Consider the following 15,522-nt stretch of genomic DNA (forward strand, 5'->3'; position numbering starts at 1 on the left):
AGGACCTTTTTCACAGAGGATGCTGCAAAATTCACTGAATAGTTACAAAAGGAACAGGAGTACTTGTGGCACCTTAGAGACTACACAATTTATTTCAAACATGAGCTTTTGTGAGCTACAGCTCACTTCTTTGGATGCACAGAATGAATAGTTACACTAATTTCTTCCTTTTTTTCAAAGTCACAGGGTAAGTACTTTTTTTAGATACAGATATTGGTGTTGTTCCAGAAGGTATTATATACCCTGTGTTATTAAAGACCTCTGCAGAAGATCAATGTGCTAAAATTAGTTGTTGAGCTCTACAATAAAAGAATTTTTAAAAGCTCTCAAAACATCAAATTCTGCCAACCTTACACTGAGTTAGAGGAGACTGCTCTCCTGGTTATGTTCTACATAGTGAACCACATGGCAGTATCAAATCCACATTAGGTTTCTAGGTCATGATCCTGCCACACTTACTCAGGCAAGTTGTCCTTACTGACATGTAATTTCATTGTCCTCAATAGAACCAAAATGTGACAATAAGTATTCAAGTGACAAAACTACAAACTGAATCCTTAGTTGTAGCTGCCACTAAACATATGAAATGCAAGTATAGTAGAACTACTATTTTATGAACTAATTGGAGATTGAGGAGTGCATAAAATTAAACATAAATTCTTAAAATTACAGTTGGTATCATGCATAAGTTGCATTATGATGCATTGCATCACTTTCTTCTTGTCCTTCAAACCACTGCAAAGCAATTTTCAATGCCTTGAAAGCATTGGAATGTGAAGGGATGTTGACGTTTTCTTCAATGACATCCCTTTCATTATGTGATTATCTTTTTCCAGGACAAATGGTTTGTATTACCTCGTTCACAAGACTGGTGTTTGTAAAATCGAGATTCCACTTATTTCAAACTGTGCATTATATAAGGTTCTGAATTACACTAGATGACTTCCTCATAGTGTATGTGAAAGTTTAACAGAATGTTTTACCTCTAGTCACAGGGATCTCACTGGCACGTCCAGATTCTAAATTTTGTAATGTAGCTTGTAAACCTGTAACCTAAAGAGTAAAAATAAAGGACAGTTATGAGAACATTGCTTTTGTACCCTATAATTGCCGGTACAGAAGATGGAACACACATGCATAAATAAGCAGTAAATACCATGTACAATTACTGAGTTATCTAACTCGCTATCTTTGTTTAACTATATAAAGATTTTAAATTACTCATCTCATTCCATTCCTTTTTCAAGAAATAGCTGGAATATAACTCATTTGAAATATTTAATCCTACATTGATATAAATAATCTATCCAGAATTTCTGGTGGGAATTTTGCATATTTATTAAAACAATGCAAATATAGACAATGTTATGGGCCACATTGTGATATCAACTTTTAATCATAAGTTTTCATTGAATTAAAAGTTAACGTGATGACACAATATGGCTCACAGCATTGTCACAATAAAACTGATCACACAATATGGTACTGTGCATTAAGGAATGCCGGTCATCCTAGTAGCCTAGTAGGTGGTAAACAGACCTGTTATGTATAAGATCTTTCATTTTTATTGCATCAGAGGATGATTTTGCAAGATAAATCTTTTATTATGCATTTAAATGATTGATCCCTTCTTCTGGGTGTCAATGTATTGATCTTAACCCTCATTTTCTCTAGGACACTTTCCTTCCTGTAGACCTTTGTTCTCAACCCATCCCTGTGCTAAAGGGGCAAGATATTATCTCTACCAATTTACAGATCAGATTAACTAAAAGGGCCAGGGACAGGCAAAACACAACCTTTCTCTCTCCATTGGAGGACAAAGGTGTCTGTATTTCGTACTTACTACTTCAGGAAGCAGGAGTTTTAAGATCATTCCCAAGTAGAAAATGCACTGTGTAATTCTCTAGGGTCTGAGCTAAATTATTGGAGGTTAGCAATGATCTTAGAAGGCTTAGATCATAGAAGCTTACTGATACTGCATCTCTACAGGTATGTTTTGAAGTACCTGAAACTACTGGAAATAAATGGACATACCTTTCTTTAAACCCTTTTGACTGACAATATTTGATTAAAACTATTGTGGCAGCTAATAACCTTTAAGGATGGTTTCCTGTGCAGTATCCATAAGGATTAATAGAACCCTGTGTGGATACAAAACTTGTATCCACATCCGATCCACAATCCACAAACATGGTCCACAGATATCTGTAGATATCCTCAGATTTGCAGGGCTCTAAGGATTAATATATTATTAAATTATAGTACTTTGATACAGTTTCAGTGCAAGTCATCTGACTAGGTCACAGTTCCCTGATGTTTCATTCACAAATATGAAAGCTGAAAGAATGATTAAAAAGAAGATTCCAGTAAGCCCATTCCTGTTGTTAATTTGTTTAATACAGTCTTTCACCCAGGTAAGTCCCTGTTCAACTTAAGGTTGGCTTAGTAGAAAGGACAAATTCCAGTCTGTATGTAAGCAGAGTCAGGATGAGCTCTACCCCTGACATCTGGCGGAAAGATTTCAGAGAGTGTATTTGCATAGGCACACCTACCCATCCCAGGCTGCCGAGCTGTGGGGACTGCTTTGTGACAGAAATGACCTCAACCTCAGTTGGGTGGTACTTGCTAGAAAAGGGACATGAGTTCCAAAACCCAGTGAATTGAGAGAGGCTGGGGACAGGTATCTGTGCCTGGTGGTGCAGTCTCCTTGTGGAGCCAGAAGCACCAGTTCACCCCCCTCCTCTCTCCACTGTGGAATGTCAGAGTTGATTTTTTATTCCCTTAAGAATCTAGATACAGGTGACTGAGCTGAACTCACTTTGGGCTAATGGTGCACTAGCACTGGGGCTTCCCTACTATGAGCTGAGATCACTAAGAGCTGAAATCACTAAAGAGCTGAAATTACTGAGCTGAGAGCACTGAGTACTGTGCTAACTAGTGGGAGAGCCTGAAGCTATACTGCGGAACAGAGCAGCTGGTGGAGTGGAGCAGTTTGTGGGGATGGCTGGAGCGGATCACGGGGACAGCTGGTGGAGCGGAGCAACTGGCAGAGCGGAGTAGTAGCTATGGGACGGGTGGAGCAGCCCACAGAGTGAGCGGAGCCGAGTAGTATGCAGGGAGAACTGGAGCAGCTCATGGAGCAGAGCAGCTGGCGGAGCGGAGCAGTTTGTGAGGATGGCTGGAGGAGCAGAGTGGAGCGGCTGATAAAGAGGAGCAGTTCCTGGAGAAGGCGGAAGCAGAACCCATGGAGAAGCATGGCAGTTGGCCCCGGACCACGTAAGGTGCCCCTTTCTACCCAGGCTGGGGGGAGGGACCTCTTCAGATAAACTCTCGAACTCTGGGTTGGCATTGACCAGAGACTTTTGGGTTGTTGGACTTTGGGGTGATTGGAGGATAAGGAGAAAAAGGACATTGCCAAACATACTTGGAGGTGGGGGTTTTGTTTATGATTTGTGTTATAACCCTGTTTGTGGTGTTTCTCCAATGGGATGCCACATTGATTCCTTCCTTTATTAAAAAGATTTTGCTACACTCAGACTCCATGCTTGCGAGAGGGGAAGCATTGCCTCCTACAGGCGCCCATGGGGGTGTGGTATGTGAGTGTCCCAGGTCACTGGGTGGGGGCTCGAGCCAGTTATGCATTGTGTTACTGAAACGGAACCCCTGGATACTGAACCCGGCCCTTGTTGCTGCCAACTCAGAGGGGCAGAAGGGTTACATGTATTAGTGATTTTGTCTCATTGATACTGAGTTGATTGTAAATACTTCCAGTTTAAATCATTCATAAAACTTTGTCTCTTCAGCTACATAACATCAGCAGGGCACTTGAAGACAGATATGACTTTAATATTCTGTCTGGGTACATTAAACTAAAGCATCAAGATTTCTATAGCAACTTCAAAAGAACAAAATATTTGTAAATAAGTCACACGAAACTCAGAAATAATCTAGCTTCTTCTTATTTAAAACAAATTTATGACTCAGCTGCCAGTAGTTTCTGCCAGTGTAGCTGACCATGTTTTTACCTGACCAACTGCTCTGTCTCTCTCCAGGCTGGTTAGCATTTCTGTCTCAGTATAGTCTGGTATTTTTCAGTCAACTGCTTCAGCATTGGCTCATATGATGCATAATGTGCTTTCAACCTATGAACAATAAAATCCAAATGTATTTTAAAGGATGATTGAGTTAAATCAGCAATTTCCATCTAAATAACTTTTCCCCCATGTACTATGGAGAAGAATTAAAATGTAGAAAGGTCAAAACACAGGACACAGCTAATGTTATTTAGCATGCAACCACCACACTGGAGTGCCAAGGAAAAAATATTTATGTATCAGTTGTTCAGTAATAGGATCTGTCACCAGAACCTTTTGAAGTAATCTATCCAGTTTTGTTTTCTGTTTTCAGCAACTCCCTTAGTCTTCAAAATACATTAAATGCATTATATAGATTAACCTTTATTAATCTTTGCTTCCTGCTTAATCTTTGCTTCCTTCTTGTAGATGGATGTTATTTCATTAGGAGAAAGAAAAATGCAGATAGGATTTGACAACCAAGTAGACTACTAATTTAGAGAAATCAACTACAATATGAAATTTTGTAGCATTAATTACAGTAGAAACTATATTTGGATCCCTTCCTCAAATTAACAAGAAGTTATGTCACCCATACCATTTCATGAATCAAAGTATGAGAATGATATATTTTTCAGGATAAATTGTTCAGCTCAATACACAACAATTAACAACTTCAAGCATATTGTGTTTTGCCAGAATGCTGGTGAAAAAAGACAAAACTAGGATTTTTCTTGCAGTAAGATAGACTGTAAAGTTAAAATGCATATAATGTGAGTCAGCCAAAATCATGAAGGGTGTTGAGAGGTACTTAATTAACATCTGCAACTCCCAGGATTTGGCCCAAAGCTTGTTTTAAAATTGATCCACTCAAGGAAGAGATTCTAAAGAATTATCACGGTTGATTGGTGATACATCTACAACGCAAAAAAAACACAGATCTCTGCAGCAGCAGATCTCAGAGCCCTGGTCAACTGAATTGGGCTCCTGGGACTTGCACTACAAGCCTAAAAATAGCAGTGTAGACATTTCCACTTGGGCTGGTCCCTGGACTCTGAAACCCATCCAGAGGGGCGAGTCTCAGAGTCCTGGCTCCAGCCCAAAGGGAACATTTACACTGCTATTTTTAGTCCCATAACGTGAGCCCAACAAGCCTGAGGCCAGGGACTGGGCTCTGGACTTGCTGGCACATTTTTTTGCCTTTTTTGGTTTTGCAATGTAGACGTATTGGTCAGTAACCTAACCTTGGACAGCAAGGAATGGCAGGTAATACTAGCCGAGGGAGAGGAGCACAACATTTCCAGGAGCAGCAGCTATTCTATAATGATGAAATTATGGAAATTAATATAAAAGAAATCATAGGGAATATTCATATAACACTTTGGATTTATTTGCACCTAAAGCAATTACAATCCCAGGTAGAAAGCTCAAGTTTCAGAAGACCATTAACAAGGATAGAAAAACTAATTAATGAAAAGACCACCTCAAAGGGCCTGACTCCCACAGGTACAACAACTTGTTACTGACGGATCTAGAAGATAAGATTACCTTGATGGAAAAATTGATCTAAAACCAGATATCACTTTATACAATGGGAAAATATCCAGAGGAAAGCCAATAGCTCATCTATTTGTTTAACCATTAAGGAAAATTACTTTACCAATAGTACTTCACTCCATTTACAATAAGGAAAATATACAAAAAAGGAAATCATAAATCCTGCAGAAGGTGATGTGGAGGAATTAGGGACCTTCTCTATATATGGTGGGAATGACCTATGACTATTTATACTTAAGGTGGTGGGCAATCACCTGCCAACTGGCTACTTTTTGGCAAAGAAGGGGAGCAGTAACACATTGATCTACATTTTAACAAACAGCAGCATGAATCCTTTTTCACCTTGAGACTCCTAGTATCCATCCTCACAGCAGGAAGGAATTTATCTAGGGGTAACCCACAGGAAAATGCATTTCACGGGGGAATGGACTATAAAGTGAGGGGCAACAACTCCCAAACACTTCTCTTCCTACCTCTCTCTCTTTCTTTTTCACCTAATATGAGAAAGGAAGCAGCCATTTGACTTTAGGAGAGATCCTGACCTGCAATTTTGTCAGCCCTGTGGCTGAGAGTATGTAGTAAGAATTTTACCTTGAACCAAGTCTGGTTTGTTAAATTTAGTTAATAAGAAAGCATTTTCTCTATATTTCTCTTGTAACAAATTCTGACTTTAATTGCCTTATAGTGTACTCACTTAAAAATCTCTCTTTGTAGTTAAATACATTTGTTTTATTCTTTAAATCAAAACTAATCTAGTGTTGTGAATTATTTGAGTAACTCCAATTAAAGCAGCAAATTGTTGTATATTGTTCCCTACAGGGGCAATGGATCTAAAATATCTGCATTGTCCTGGAGAGCGCTGGACTGTACAGAACACGTGTTCTGGGGGGAAATTCAGGACTAGGAGTGTGTTGGGGTAACCCTGCAAGTAGTAGCCAAGGCTGCTGGAAGCCAAAGGGTGGCTAGTGTGCTGTTGACAAGCTAGGAGTTGCTAAACCAAGTTGGAAGCTACACAGCAAAACACGGTGAGGTGCCCAAGTTTTCAGGGGTGACACAGCCCCTCACTGATCAGGATTGCACACCAGACTATCACAAATATCACCTGCCTTTGGGAAACTTTTTGAGGGGTTCACATGAAAGATGCTCTTTAAGTGCAAAGTACTATTTGCTTTTATATACTTCCAATCCTTCTACTTCATTCTACTTATCAGTGTCATAATGTACTTCTTTTTGTTTCTTTTGGACATTTTTGCTGTACACAAAAAGAAGTACATTATGACATTCTAAGATTAGCTCAAATCATAGTCAACAACTGTCAAGAGCAAGAAATAATGACATTTAAAAAAAGAAGATTGATTTAGTTGTATCTAACTCAAGTTGAAACAAATAACGGAGCTTCTTCAACCACCATGAAAAAAAGGAATTGACAGTCAAGGAACATTACATGCTTTATGTACCAAAAATAGTCGCTGTATGTATGTCCTCTTTCTGTGCATCCTAGGAAGTTTCCTCCAATTTCTGAAACACTGGAGACATTTGAATTTTAGAGGCCTAGCTTATCATTTCTCTGCTTTCAAGGCTGAGCAGAACTGCTAATTATCAGAACTGCTTTGGTCTAACAATTTAAAATTCAGCCATGATATAACATTGCCAAGTAACAACTCAAACTCACTTAGTTTTCTGTTAAATGACAGTAAAAAAAGATCAGTTTGCTTACCTTTTAATATCACTAATGAGCCTGTTTTTTTCCTGGACCACTCGCTTATGGTTCATTCGATGGAAATCACGTTCTTTCTGTATTTTTTGCAGAGCCTCCTTAGCTTTGCTGCATGAAAACACAATGTGAAACTTGTAATACAATCTCTTGAAGACTGGAACTTGGGAGATGATGATTTAAGAAATGGATAATGGAACACAGAATCTTTTAACTCTATGTCTACATTGTCCCATAGTTGAGACTACAGTTGTGTGAACAGCAGTGTGTACTAAAGTGCCGTACTGTCACTCCTTGTAGCGGGGTGGTCACTCCGCTCCGACCCTGACGGCATTAAAGCAACCCTGGAGAGGGTTGCAGCCAGGGGAAAAGATAGGCTGATGGGAAAGCAGCCACAGTTATGGCCAGCTTAATCAGGGCCCACCTGACCCTTATAAGAGGGCTGTGCGCCAGAAGCTAGGACACTCATTCTCTCTCTAGCTTCTTGATAGAGAAAGACCTGGCTGACTGGGAGCTGAGAAGGGTACCTGTGGTGGAGCAGTGATGGGGAAGGGCAGAGGGAGTTGGGGAGCTCCAGCCAGGAAAACCCCCAGGCTGCAGGCCTTGCAAAAAGGGCCAAAAAGGTACTGGGGCTGCAGGGAAGCAGCCGAGAGATGGGCAAAGGCAGCAGGTCCTAACCCCCTTACCGATGATGAGTGGTTTACAGACTGCAGTTGGCCCCAGTGAGAGGGGGCTAGATGATGACTGGCAGTAGCCACTGAGGCAAGGTCGGTTTAGAGGGTTGGGGGTTCCCTTGGGAGGGTAGACCCAGAGCAAGGGGGTACTGTGATGGGCAGAACCCCTGGGCAGAGGGCATCGGAGTCTGGGAGGAACACGAGGCCAGCGGCAGGTGAGACACTGGCCTGCAGAGGATGCTCCGGGCTGGAAAGAACTAATTCTTGAGGCAACCAGCAGGAGGCATTGCGCCAGTGAGTCATCGCCCGGCCACTCTCCTCCATGTGGATGCTGCAAATGCAAACTATGAGGTTCCTAGTTCACGTTAGTGTAGTCCTGTTTGAAGAGGACTATGTTAAGTAGAAATCTTTTTGTTTCCCCTTGTGGATCCTGCTGGTGTGGTTACAGTGCAGCACTTTGCTGCCCACTGCTACTCACATCCCCATAGTCCTAATCACAGGGCAGTGTAGACAAGTCCTAAATCACTGATTCAAATCCATCCCAGACTGGCAGTGACTGAAATGAGGAGAAAAAGTTGGTGGCCTCAGTCTACTTTCTACTGAATTGTGTCTGCTCAAAAAAGAACACCATCACAATGCTACTCACATGAGAGACTGAAGACTTGGCTATCATGAAGACTTGTTCATGAAAATGATCATTCCAGGTGGATTGGTGGTTCACAGTGTGGAAGATCCCACTGCATCTGTAGCATTGCCAGTTCTCTCTCTTTTGTTGGGCACATATGTCAGAAATTTTAGTGTAAGGGCTGTCAGTCTTGCTCTCGTCACAAGCAGTTAGCAGAATTAGAGTCGGGAAAAGCAGGGCTATTTATAGAACTAGGCTGGGATTGTCAAAGGAGCCTAAGGGAGTAAGTCACCCAGTTTCCACTGAATAGCAATGGAATTTGGCACCTAACTCCTGTAAACTCTGAAAAACCCAGCCCTAAACTTTGAGTCATCTGTAATATAAAGAGGAACCTTTTAGAAACCAGGCATTCGCACACGAACAACTTGCCCTTACCTACGCACTGTATGCAGCACATATCATTGTATGAAGTGTTGCACATAATGAAAGAACAAAAACAAAAAGGTATTTTTCTCTGTGGCAAAGGCAAGCAAATTTGTATGGGCTTTTGGTGCAGTGGGAAGGAAGTCAAGCAAGGGTTCTATTTTTTAAACGGATTATCAATTCTGAGGAAGGTTTTACACTTTGATACTCTGACTTCAGCTGCAAACAGGATAAATAATTGTATGCACAGTTTTGAAAGCCAGGACCCTAATCTCTTGTGCCACAAGTAGACTAGATTCCTATTTGTAAAATGAGAACAATAGATTTCCTCACATAGACACTGTAAGGCTAACTTAACTGATGTTTGTAAACCATGTAAATATAATCAGACTTAAGGCTCTCTTATTCACTGGTAAGTATTACTATTATTATTACTACAATGTATATACAAACCAAAGATCTACACATCCCTAATTACCTAATACATTCCAACCACAGCAGGTGCTAGAAATTTTATAACTCTTTGCAATACATAGTGGTTGGGGCCTTCTGTGGTTAAGGACACATTAAATGTGATTACCATTAGAGATATGCACACACAGCCCATAGCCTCTGTTTAAACAATTGGGGAAATGGTTTAAAATATCTACAGCTGCAGGTAAACATAGGATCATGGGACTGGAAGGTACCTCTGTCATAAACAGATAGCTAAGGGTTAATGTCTCTTACACCTGGAAAGAAGTAACCTGGAACACCTGACCAGAGGACCAATCAGGAAACAAGACTTTTTCAAATCTGGGTGGAGGGAAGTTTGTGTGTGAATCCTTTGTTCTTGGTCTTCTATCTGTCTCTCTCTCGGCTATGAGAGGATTTCTGTCTCTTGCTTTCTAATCTTCTGTTTCCAAGTTGTAAGTACAAATATAATAAGGCAGTAAGGTTTATATGGTTTTCTTTTGTATTTACATGTGTGTAGTTGCTGGAATGTTTTGAATTGTATTCTTTTTGAATAAGGCTGTTTATTCATATTTCTTTTAAGCAATTGACCCTGTATTTGTCACCTTAATACAGAGAGACCATTTTTATATACTTTTTCTTTCTTTTTATATAAAGCTTTCTTTTTAAGACCTGTTGGAGTTTTTCTTTAGTGGGGAACTCCAGGGAATTGAGTCTGTGCTCACCAGGGAATTGGTGGGAGGAAGAAGTCAGGGGGAAATCTGGGTGTGTTAGATTTACTAGCCTGACTTTGCATTCCCTCTGGGTGAAGGGGGAAGAGAGATTAGCTCTCGGTAATTCTGTTTTCCAAGACTGGGAACGGGGAGGGTGGAGTGCCTCTGTTTAGATTCACGGAGCTTGCTTATGTGTATCTCTCCAGGAACCTAGGGAGGGAACACCTGGAAGGGAGAAGGGGGGGAAATGGTTTATTCCCCTTTGTCATAAGACTCAAGGAATTTGGGTCTTGGGGTCCCCAGGGAAGGTTGTTGGGGGGACCAGAGTGCCCCAAAACACTCTAATTTTTTGGGTGGTGGCAGCTTTACCAGGTCCAAGCTGGTAACTAAGCTTGGAGGTTTTCATGCTAACCCCCATATTTTGGACGCTAAGGTCCAAATCTGGGAATAGGTTATGACAACCTCTGAAATCAAAGGCCAAAGCCTAAAGAGATTCAAGGCATCTCAGATCACCAAGATAACCAAGATTTAATATTCCGACTGAAATTGTGATATATGACTAGACTGAAAAGTAACTAATATACAAAGAAGGTCATATCTTCAGCTGGGGTAAATCAACATTGAAAACAATGGAATTATGCTTCTTTACCCCGACTGAGATCAAACCCTCCATGTATGTGTTAGTTAAATAAATGGATTTAAATCAACAACTAAATCTCAATTAATGTATTCAAATACATTGCTTCAAAGTTAATGTTTTCAACATTTCCTTATTTGTATACTATATAGCTAGAGACAATATCCTTGCTATAGCAAAAGAAGTGTTACAGCAGAAGTCCAAAGCAACTGCCTTGCCAACCAGTCAGAACTTGACTTCAATGGAACTATACTAATTTATACAAGCCTAGAATCTTGTCTGGAAAATACAAGGGAGAGAAGAGGATAATGCAGATTGTTGGGGTTTTTTATCTCTACATTTCTACAGTCTCAAAATAAATGCAATTTTAAGTTGATTTCCATGACTTTCAGATGTTTAATTTTTAGAACTACAACACTTAATTTAAAAAAAAATCCCTAAAATTATTGATATGCCTAAATTTCAGTTTAACAAAGTTTTTGCACGGTAATTAATGTTTGTGGAAGTATTGTTGGAGTAGAAGGGGCATTTCTGCACACGTGCTATATTTCTTTTAGTGTTTTCTCTAGTTATTTCAGTGGGCAGATAGAAGCTTTCAGACGTTGGACAGCCTATTAAAAATGTATTATTTATTGTGCACAGGAATTGAAACTGATTAAGAATTTCTCTTTAAATGCTGAAAATCCATGGTGAAATGTGTTTGAGTAACAGTTAGGAATCTAGTGAGTGTATCTACAGTTGCTGTACAATCATTTTAATACTGTATTAAAACAACAACATTACATTTAGTTTTAGACACTAAAGCTCTTCCTATGATGGTTAAACAACATTTAAGCAGGAGGAAATTGGTTTGCAGCGTCTTACACTGGGCCCCCATACTGGTGGTGTCACAAATAAATGTCCCTTTTCAGCAAGATGATTGTCAAGAACAGCAAGCTCAGAAGCAACCAATTTAATTAGAAGCTATTTTCAAATACATTTCACAGCGATCCATCTCACCATGAAAACTTTCTGTCTGATACACTGAGTATAATGAGTATCATCGTCTAATCAGCACTCCCTCGGTATGTTCAGCTGGAAGCATTGAAAAATTAAGCTTAGTATCACCAATGGGGAAAAAGGCTGATTATAGAAGTCTTCCAAGTGAAATATATGATATAGTACATTTCACCCAGCACTGAGACTTAGGATGTACAGGACAGATCCTCAGCTGGTAAGCAATGTCATAAATCCATTGAAGTCAATGGATCTGACAGTTTATACCAGCTGAAGGTCTACCCTGATGAGTCAGAAGTTCGTTATTATATTGTGCAAATGGGAGCATGCTCTCTTCTACAGAGAAAAATCTGTAGACGATACCATCAAACGGACAAAAATATCAGAGGGCAAGATTTTGCTTTTCTTTCTTTGACTGCAGCTTGTCACTTCTCCCCTACCTACTTAAATGGGAGTAGCTGGTTGCCTGGTTCCCCCCCCCACACACACACACACAGGCACAAAGGAGGCTGCACAGAAGAATAAAGGGATGGTTTTACTCACAGTTCATCTCCCAATAAAGCCCATTAGATGTCAGTGCAAATCAACACTGAACACAAATGCAGAAAAGAGTTATCAAAAAAAGACTGCAGTGTACTTCACCATGGCATTTCTCCATTATACAGTCTGAATGTAAATTATTGAGGGTATGTCTTCACTATCAGCCAGATTGGCGGGCAGCGAATGATCCAGCGGGGATCAATTTATTGTATCTAGTCTAGACGCGATAAATCAATTCCTGAGCGCTGTCCCGTCGACTCCTGTACTCCAGCTATGCAAGAGGCGCAGACAGAGTTGACAGGGGAGCGGCAGCAGTCCACTCACCATAGTGAAGACACCGTGGTAAGTAGATCTAAGTACGTCGACTTCAGCTACATTATTCACGTAGCTGAAGTTGCGTAACTTACATCGATACCCCCCCACCCCCAATGTAGACCAGGCCTGAGTGTGATTATTGTGCATCTTGTAAAATCAGCTACTGTGGATCCATATTCACAGATACAGTCAATAAATGTATACATATATATTTACACAGATACCTACTAAACAAGACCTACATTTGGACTACAGGATCAGGTGTATAATGAGGAATAATTCTTCTCCTTTACATGCCAGCTTGTTGCAATATGACAATTGGTAACATTTCGATACATAGCACAATATAATAATTTTTCATCTATCCCTACATATTACATTTTCATAATCCTATGGAGTATTTTGTTGAGACTATTGGATTTTAAATATTAACAACTAAAGCCAAATGGACACAAAAGAAATTCAGACTCAGCTATCTAGACAGAGCTGAGAGATACTTGGTAATTTAATTCAGCTTTCAGTCAGAGTCTCATCCATAACTGAGAATGTGCAGAGGCACAGAGAAAATAGAAATGTATTAATTCCATTAAGAGTTTGATTTTATTTTCTCTGGAGCATTTGCTGTTTAAAAAAGAAGACAGCAGCATGCCATTAAAACTAACATACCTGGCAGCCAGTTTATAGTTTTCCAATTCCTTCTTTAATCTTCTCTTCTCCATCTCCAAATGCTGATTGTAGGTGTACATATCTGGGACAAATCCAATATCTTTACGTTCAATTGCACCTTTCTGCATCAGTTCATACCTAGAATAATATAAATGGGAAGATGCTTTACTTTAAGTTCCTTTATATCCCCCACAGTATTTTCCTTCCCATATTCACATTTACATTAACTATAATCACTAACACACATAGCAGCCGTGTTGAAAAATTCTTGTTTACACTCAGACTTAGCGATATTACCACTCATTATGTTATGTCCTATTTTGCTCCCCTTCATTTTAGCACTTTTTCATAACATTTAAAACACATTTTATTTGTAGCATATGACCTTAACCTCAACAGTTGTTCTTTTCCTTCCTTTCTTCTGGTCCATGATTTCAAAAGAAAACGTAAAGAAAAAATATTCACCTCAAATTCTACCCCTTTAAAAGTAGCAGTTTCCAAAGATACACAATCCTTTTAGGTTATGTAGTCTCAAACACATGCTTGTTTTTCTGAAGGCCTCTAGGACTCAAAAAAAAAAAAAAAGCTATGGAACATGTGGATGAGTGAGCCTGTCAACTGTCCCGAGCATAGAACTCATCATCATGGTTTACCTGGAAAAATGTCTCCTTCTCCTTTATTTTACTAATAGCACTCTTTCATATCAGTATTACATTTTTCTCCTGGATTATTTTGGAATCAGCTAATCACAAACACATTTCCCATTGCCCAATGTGATATTTATACATTTTTCTTATTAGCAGGCCAAATATTGAGCCTATGAGCTTCCGTGATGTAGAACTCTATAGCCAGTGTGCCACAACTGCAGACCAAGCCATACCTTAGGTAGTGAACAGTGATTCTTAGGTAGCCATGGGGGGAGGGTTAGCTCAGTGGTTTGAGCATTGGCCTGCTAAACCCAGGGTTGTGAGCTCAATCTTTGAGGGTTCTGTTTAGGGAAGTGGGGTGAAAATCAGTCTGGGGATTGGTCCCCCTCTGAGCAAGGGGTTGGACCAGATGACCTCTTGAGGTCCCTTCCAACCCTAATATTCTATGTATATTTGCATAGTACTCATGCAACCTCTCTATCATTCTTGAAACAGTGTCTGTGACTTTATCCAATCTAAGTCTCAAACTCTTTAGAGCAATTCAACCCATGGGGATGAGGTTATTGAAAATGCAGAACAGCTCAGCAGAAGGGCAAGTTCCACTATGGCTCACTGACACTACAAAAAGATAGATTACGCTATCCACAAGAGCAGCATCTCCTAAGTGACTGCTTCTGTCAGAGTTCTACTTGAGCTAGGAGTCAGTATGAACTTCAAGATTTACCAAGATATTTAAAAAACACATCCACACACAAACTCAAGATCCTATGTGCTCCAGTTAACTCAAGGTGCCTCTGTACCAGAAGAGGTGCTAAAGAAGTTTCCCAGGTTCCACAGCCACAGTGACTCCTCCCTAGTGCACAGGGTATAGTACATTGCTTTCTTGGCTCTGACTGGGTAATCTGGCTCCACTCTCAGGGACAGCGGAGCAGATCCTCAGCTGGAGTAAATGGCCATAGTTCTTCTGAGGTCAGTGAAACTATGCTCCAAGGAGCTGTGCCAATTTACAACAGCTCAGCATCAGCTCAGTGGAGCTGTATCAATTTACACCAGTTGAGGATCTATCCTACAATCCTTGGGTCCATCAAACCTGATTACCATATAAAAATGTGCTGGGGCTGAACTTGCTAGAGGAAATCATATCAGCATGTTTTGCCTTCCCAAAATGGAAATATACTGAATTTGAACAAATTTTGTATGCAATTATGCATGGCAACATCAGCAGAAATTAAAAACTAGGAAGGATATACAGAACACTAGCTCCTGAACCGGACTCAAACAGCAAGCTTCAAATGAATAATTGCAATGGATTTCAAATCAATAAAACACATTGGAGAAAGCTAGAAGTTTTGTAGACCATCCTACAGACGGTGTAAACCATTTAGATCAGCTATCTCAGTGATTGAAAAAAATATTTACGTTTACTCCCACTGGAAGGTTTCAAAGGATGAAAGTGAATGTTAGAAATTATTGTTTCCATGTGTATATG

At 40.0% G+C, this 15,522-nt stretch overlaps 1 protein-coding gene across 1 annotated transcript in view; it reads right to left on the reverse strand.

The window, feature by feature from the left end:
* The window catches only part of SPAG16 (sperm associated antigen 16), an 844,823-nt gene that overhangs the window by 798,583 nt on the left and 30,718 nt on the right, over positions 1-15,522 (reverse strand). Inside the window, 5 exon segments of the mRNA XM_030579560.1 lie at positions 984-1,053; positions 4,026-4,066; positions 4,069-4,142; positions 7,348-7,455; positions 13,387-13,524. Of these exon segments, the coding sequence (XP_030435420.1) occupies positions 984-1,053; positions 4,026-4,066; positions 4,069-4,142; positions 7,348-7,455; positions 13,387-13,524 (431 nt within the window).

This window comes from Gopherus evgoodei, chromosome 11, assembly GCF_007399415.2.
Source record: "Gopherus evgoodei ecotype Sinaloan lineage chromosome 11, rGopEvg1_v1.p, whole genome shotgun sequence".
Classification (NCBI taxonomy): domain Eukaryota; kingdom Metazoa; phylum Chordata; order Testudines; family Testudinidae; genus Gopherus; species Gopherus evgoodei.